Source organism: Argiope bruennichi, chromosome 2 (assembly GCF_947563725.1).
Source record: "Argiope bruennichi chromosome 2, qqArgBrue1.1, whole genome shotgun sequence".
NCBI classification, from domain to species: domain Eukaryota; kingdom Metazoa; phylum Arthropoda; class Arachnida; order Araneae; family Araneidae; genus Argiope; species Argiope bruennichi.
Window position 1 is genome coordinate 51,151,868 of NC_079152.1, and position 7,565 is coordinate 51,159,432.

At 29.9% G+C, this 7,565-nt stretch overlaps 1 protein-coding gene across 2 annotated transcripts in view; it reads right to left on the reverse strand.

The window, feature by feature from the left end:
- The window catches only part of LOC129960708 (peptide methionine sulfoxide reductase MsrA-like), a 29,013-nt gene extending 23,395 nt beyond the window's left edge, over positions 1–5,618 (reverse strand). Inside the window, exon 1 of one of the 2 annotated variants that reach the window (XM_056074286.1) lies at positions 5,354–5,618. In XM_056074286.1, the coding sequence (XP_055930261.1) occupies positions 5,354–5,445 (92 nt within the window). In that variant the 5' untranslated portion in view covers positions 5,446–5,618. The remainder of the gene's footprint in view (positions 1–5,353) is intronic. The other variant, XM_056074278.1, reaches the window with a different exon arrangement.
- Between the last annotated feature and the right edge of the window lie 1,947 nt (positions 5,619–7,565).

A 7,565-nucleotide genomic window follows, 5' to 3' on the forward strand; every position in this document is an offset into this window, starting at 1 on the left:
AAAAGTCACGCAGATAGTTTAAGTAACTACTTTATCAAACAGTTCATTTCATTATCTGATCATTGTTTAAATTTAGATTTATCATCTCAAAATACCTATGAAATAATTAGCAAAACATTCCAACATACTTCAATATTCCACTAAATCAAAATTCCTAAGTCTAATGGGAAGTCATATAAATGAATTTTTCCATTTTAATTTTTTCCCCTATGTACTTGATCAAGTCCTGATGAGTTTAAAAACAAAGATAAGACTGTTTTTTTTTTATTGAACATTTATAAAAACCCCGTGCACCACAAAGTATCACACGGGGCTTACAGAAGTAAGTATATAACACATAACAAAAGAAAAAGAAGAAAATTTAACAGTTATGAAGGATTACAGATGTCAACAATAAATTTACAGAAATTTTGTAAAGCACTTCTAGTGGAAATAAGTTGGTGAAACTCTGTAGGCCAATTTATATTCATATGCTTGAGAGCCAATCTTAGGATCTGTTTTTCTTTGACAAACTTGGAACATAGAAAGAGCACATGTTTAACATTTTCCTCCCCACCAATATTACAATCGCAGGAAGATGGCGGAAACAAATTAAATTTGTACAAATAACTTTTAAAGTTGCCATGACCAGTTAGAAATTGGGTTATTTTGTAATTAGTATAAAAATGATGGCATGATAGTCTCTTATTAACGGATGGAAAAAATTTCTTTGTTAAACTCCCTTTATTTGAAAGGGGATATTCTTGATTCCAAGACTGCACCATTTTTTCTTTCGTAATCTTCTTGTAAAAGGATTTAGGAATATTAACGTCAATGTCGATTTTGCGCTTAGTGGCAGCTTTTGCAAGCCAATTGGCCCGCTCATTTCCATAAATGTCCGTGTGTTCACGAACAAATGCAAAAACTATTGAGATATCTTTATCTTTCAGGCTTTTAATTTTCTTTTGAATTTCGACTATTATGTTGTTAGACGAAGAAATACACTTCAGAGAATCCAAGGATGATAGAGAATCGGTACAAATAAGATAGTCTGAGATTACACTATTTTGTCCAGCGATCCATTTGATGGCGAAGTTTAAGCATAAGAGTTCAGCTACAAAAACTGTGCATTCATCATGAATTCTGAATTGAAAGTGCTCGGATTCAATACCACCCCTGAAAACAACAAATGCGAAACCAATTCTACCATCAATTTTACTGCCATCAGTATAGCAAATAACAGGAAAAACATCCTTGGTTTTATCACTAAATTGAATAATATTGATAGCGGTTCTCTCTGAGGGATGAGGGAGAAAAGATGGAGACAGAATATAATCATAATTAGAGATGTAAGAAGCAGAGAAATGTTCCTTATAGGCAATATTATGAAGAATAACAATATCAATTGGAGGGAAGCCAGAAATTGCATAAACAGACTCGTAACTTATGGTACGATATCCGCGTATGACTCGCAAAATTATCCTTCTTTGTATGCGTCGCGGATATTTAGAATTCACCTTCCTTTTAAGCGCTGCACCCCAAACTCTAGAACCATACATTATGAAGGGTTCGATTCCTTGTTTATAAATGAGCGAATGATAGATAGATATGACTGTTGGAATCAATGTAACTGCATAACTCATTCCATAAATAATTAGCTTTAATTTATTGAAATGTTCTTTTAACATATTTAAAGAACTCGATGATCGCTATGTAAACATAAATTGTTTGAAAAATCGGTTACAAATTTATAAAATTTAAGCAACATTGTTTAAATTTTAAAAGCGCATTAGAAACATGTTTTTCGAAGAATTTTAATAATTTGTTGAAAAATGCGCAAGTCTGCATAAATCACAAAGTGATTTGGTCTCAGTGAAATTGTGTAACATCGTTCCGTTATGTAGAAGTAACATTAAATTGAGGACCATTATATATCCATGAAAATCTTGATATATGCCCCCTTTCTATCCATGAGTAGAATTAGAAAATAGAAGTGGATCAACCAGAGGATCACAAAATGGATTATTATTATTTGCATTTCATAGATTTCCTTGACTAAAAAATATTTCATTTTGAAATAATCTGTCTATAAGTTGATTAAAAAGAAACTTCATTGGAGTAACTATTATAGGTATTTAATTTTGCATTTCATACAAAATGTACATGTACGTTTCGCGTAACTCTTCTAGGTAAAGACAAATTTCCATTTCTAGATTTAACATAGAAACTTTGATCAGGTATGACATTTCAATGAATACAGGATTTTTTTAAAAAAAATTTTACTCTTGACAATTTAATGATTCTACTAACGCAAATACTTAAATATAGTTCCAAAGGTGAAACCGCTATCGTACCATTTAATTTCAGCCTTCCTTCCTTCGATTATACAAACGTCATCAAAATTTTTAAATTTTGTACCACATAGGCACAAAACAAAACTATATATACCATCATACAAAATACTTTCCGATTGAAAAAATGCATCATAAATGAAACGCTTATAACCAAAGAATAAAATATTTTAAACTTAAATTATTCGTAAATGAAATTTTAAATGAAATTAAATATGGTACATTGTTTCGAATTTATAAGAATCCTTTACTGCTATGTTAATCGTATCGCTGGAAAGAGATTTATATAGATCTTTAATAGATGCTAGATCAGTGACTTCAACCTTGGCGACAGAAATAAAATTTCTAGAAAAGGCAAGAATTATGGTCTTATATTCATTAAGAAACGAGATCTGATGAACTTTCCAGAAGATTCCATGTAACGATATACCTTGTTAGTATACAAACTCAAGATGATAGAACAATGTCATTCTTTCTTTGAAATTCGCAGAGCGAGATAGAAATAGTCGTCGCTAAGCTCTATTGTCATTAACGATTTGCTATATACTATTATTATTATAGTCTGTGTATTTTCTGTATGCGGTTCAAGGTCATATTTTCTACCTCGTTACTGGTTGTCTGCATCGCAATGCTGAGACAGATAACAGTGTCATTCTTTTCTCTCTCTCTAACACAGTTGTTAAGGTATTCCGAAGGTAAGGTATTTCCGAAACATACTAGCGTGGAGAAAAAACAAGCTTTGTCGAAACCATGGCAACGGAGAAGGAGAAAGAGTGAAGAGTAGGGAAAAGAAAAACAGAAATGCCTACAGAAATTACATAGACTATAGTACCTACAAGTGGTGTTTCTTGCGAATATCTGACTGAATGGAGTTTTTGGTGACATGGTTAGCTTTCTCTCAAGCATTTCTAAGCACCATTCATTAGCTAAGTGTTGAATCAAGGACAGCTTTAAAAACGTTCAATAAAGCAGGTTATCGTTGGCAGGACGATTTATTTACATTTGATAACATATAATATTTTTTTGCTATCCGATATATAAGAATAAATTTTGCTACTCGATAATATATAATATGAGCGATTTCGGTGCTACCTTAACGTTATATATATATATTAATGAGCAGAAATTTGAGCAACAACAAATTCAAAACTTAGAACAATATCATAGAAATTGTTGTCCAAAAACCCGACACAATAAATTAGATTTTAATCAATTATTTATCTGTTTTGTTTACAGCACAAATGATTATTCCAAATAAAATCCCATAGAATCCTAGTGCCATTGAAATTGTAACTATCCGTATGATTTATTAACTAATTACATATCGTCTTTTGCGTATTGAAAAGCACGTAATTTGAAGAAACAAAGAACAAGGTCTTCATTGCAAAATTAAAATCTAAAGTTGAAAATTATAAAGAAAAAAAAAGTCAAAATTCAGGAAAAACAATCACACTGGAAATAAATTGGTGTCATTAAAAAGGTGAATTTTCAAATTTTAAAAAGATGTAGAAACTCTTTTTGCGCAATAATATTTTCAGAATTTATTGCCATAAAAAGGCAAAAAATCTTTCTCAGTTTTTTTATTAAAATTTTCGAAAAATCTCTCCGAACTACAGAAATGAAATTTCCATTCTTCAAATATATCTGTGCTAGATTTGCAACTCTAGGTACAACTATCCATACTTTCAAGCGCCATCACAGTTCTTTTTTATCATTAAGAGAAATTGAAGTGTGTTGAAATCATTTTGTATCTCAATTAATTTGGTATTTTGTCTGATAATTTTAAATTTTACGTGATGTATTAAAATTATTGAATCATTAATTTGATCCCAGTCTTTCACAAATAATTTCAATATAATTTAGTTCAATCTCAAATGAAACATACTTTTATGTTAATTTGTAATTTGAATCTCTGACAACTAATAAAAAATGATATATAAATTTTAAATTCAATTGACTTAACTAAATTATGGCAATGAGTATCATCACTGAATGAGTTCCTCGTCGAAATGGATAGCACATTACCTCATTCAAAAGAGCAAATTAGATGTAAACATTAGTTTAAATACCTCTAATTACATTTTATTATGTTGCAAATCAAGGCGAAATATTTCTACTATTATTCGATGTTTAATATTATATATACATTAATCTAATTTGGTAAATAATAATAATTTATTTAATATGTCAAGTTTACTTAGCCCTGAAATTACAATTAAATTTTATAACGCTTTCTTAAAGCGGAATGGCAACAAGAAATGATATTTTTTAGAACAAATGAAGAACTTTACACGAAAAAAGGAATTTATAATAAAAATGTTTTTTTTTAAATGTTTGTTCGTGCTACTTGATGAAAAGAAACCATTTCATGGTAATAATATTTAATCAGATTAAATAAGCAATGCTACGACATATTATATTTAAATAATAGAATATTGTTTGATATTAAATAATGAGCATTCTGGGGAACTCAAACGTCAATATATTCGTGTCATTTTGCCAAAAAGAAATGACTACTGCATAAAAAGTAAAACATTTAAACATGAGGTATCTTTCGACGCAAATTCCTAATGTTACAACCTCTCATCTTATCCTAAAATGTTACTCATTTTTTCCTTCCCCTATACTTTTTCCATATAAAATAATCTGAATCGATTAATTATTTATTTCGAATAAATAAATAAATTTTACTTAGTTATTAAATAATTTAATTTTAATTAAAATTAAAATTTTTATTTTTTAACATTTTTTTAATAAACAAATAAATTTTATTTAGTTATTAAATAATTTAATCTGAGGAATAATTTATTCTGTAATAAATACATTTCACTTAGTTATTAAATAATTTAATTGAAATTGAAATTAATTTTTTAATTTTTTTAAATAAACAAATAAATTTCATTTAGTCATTAAATAATTTAATTTTAATTAAAATTTAAAATATAATTGAATTTTTATTCAACGATGTAATTGCATTCATCATACTTGATAATTTGAGTGAAATGTAAGAAAGATGCTCTTACTCACACACTGGGATAGTTGGGGGCCGGGCCCTTGCCCCCGCAGTACCCGACTCGGGTCTGCAGGACTCCCTTCTGACAACCGAACTGGGCATCGGGCTGCCAGAAGCAAGCGAGAGCGAAACAAGCCTTCTCCGTCATCGTCCGATTAGACGCCGGATCAACTGATTATGAACTCACCTGCGACTTGAAGAGGAAAAGTAGCTAGATATTTCGCAAGTCACGAAGGGCTCGTCAGAAACGCCCTGGCGTGTCCTTGACGAATAAACGAGTTGCTGTCATAACTCGTTATCTTTCGCACCCGCAGCAGTTTCTCTTATCAGAATAACAGCATCATCTGCTTACGAGCACCCCGAATCCGAGTTTACTTTGTTGTTAAATGTAAGCATCTCATTTCATCATCTTTCTCACCTTGCATTTTGACGAATTAATCTCATCCTAAAGCATGCGCAAAAGCGCGGAGGGTTTTAGACTCCATTGGCAAACAATATGTTGCTTATTTTAAAGAACACAAAGATGTATATTTTCAATAAAACATCACGTCCTTTTTAGTTAATTTAATAAGAGATTAATTTAAAAAAATTATGAAAGAATTTTAATTAGATGCTTTTACAATTAAAATTTATATTGCTTTACTTATATTTTTCATATTTGTTTATTTAGAATCTCGCTTTTTTTCCCTATAAATAGAAAAATTTATAGTGTTATGTCCAAAGTTCGAATTTAAGAGGCTCACTGACCATTCAATATACTGCCAAATACGGAAATCTTTATCTAAATTACTATTAAAAACTTTTGTTTAATTAAATAATGTACTTATAACAAACACCATTCACCTTGAAGCAAAACCATTTTTATCGGGATATTGTAATCAAATAATTTATAAAAAATCTTTAAATACATACTTTTGCAATTAAAATTTATATTACCTTACCTATATTTTTATACTTGTTTATTTAAACCTTCGTTTCTGTTTTTTTGTTTTTTTCAATAAATGGATTAATTGAAAGTATTTTCCAAAATTCGGGTTCAAAATGCTCGATGACCGTTTAGTCAGCTGTCAAATATTCAAATATTTTTCTAAAAATATATAACTAGAAAATAAGCGTAATAAGTTGATAGAAATAACAACTTTAGTTTTTTACTTAGGAGAAAAGCAACCAAACCCTCCTCCCCCCTCTCAGGATAGTGGGCAGGAACCTTCTCCACTATGCTGGATAAATCACCTAATAAATAATCAATTTTGGATTATTACAATTCGTACTTTAATTCTTAATTTAACTTTTAGATTATTACAGTTCATACAGTCGGTTGCACCTTTAACTCGAATGCAAAAAGATGCTTTCTTCTGAGCTGCAAACTGAATTTTTTAAAAGCTACTGTACTTCCAGTTTTGTTACTTAACCCTTAGGAAACAACTTTTATATTATTACGAGTCTCACCTGGAGACTCGTAATAATATAAAATAGACTTTATCTTCATCTTTACGAAGTATAGTGGAAGTATTTGTAATCGTTCAAAAAAAAAAAAAAAAATCATTTTAACGAATCTTCTTGTTTCAGATATCCCTGAACCCAAAATACACATTTTTGGCTTTATGTCTATCTACAAGTATGTCTCTTAATACGATAACTGAAAAATGTTTTAATCTAAATTGATGAAATTTGGTGTATGGAATGACAACTAATTTGTTGATTTCTATCAAGTGTTGATTGAAATTCATTTGTAGAAAGTCTGGTTGTCGGCTTGTTCGAAGACCGAGGGAGATAAAATTTGGTGCAAAAGATTAGCATTTAAAATAAAGATTCGTATAAGATTTTAAATTCATCAGTCAAACGGTTGACCACCTGTCAGTTTGTTCTTTCATATGCATGTAAACGCAATAATTCAAAAACAATGATTTAAATCAATGAAATTCGGTATGTTATCGTGCGAATACAATTACAGTTGCGTGTCAAATTTCGATGCAAATCAACCGGCAAAAATAGATGTCCAAAATACATATTCTCGGGATAAATTCAATAAATATCCTAGAGTGAGGTCAATGGTTTATATTTCGTAACTATCACTCACCAATGCTATGCAAGGTATTCGCGGCCTTATCCAAGTTTCCCAATTTTATGCAGAGAAAGAAAAATAAGATCTTTATTGGAGCGTATGTGAGAAAGTTTGAAGATCACTCCCATTGACTATTTGCTGATTTCAACAAGATAAT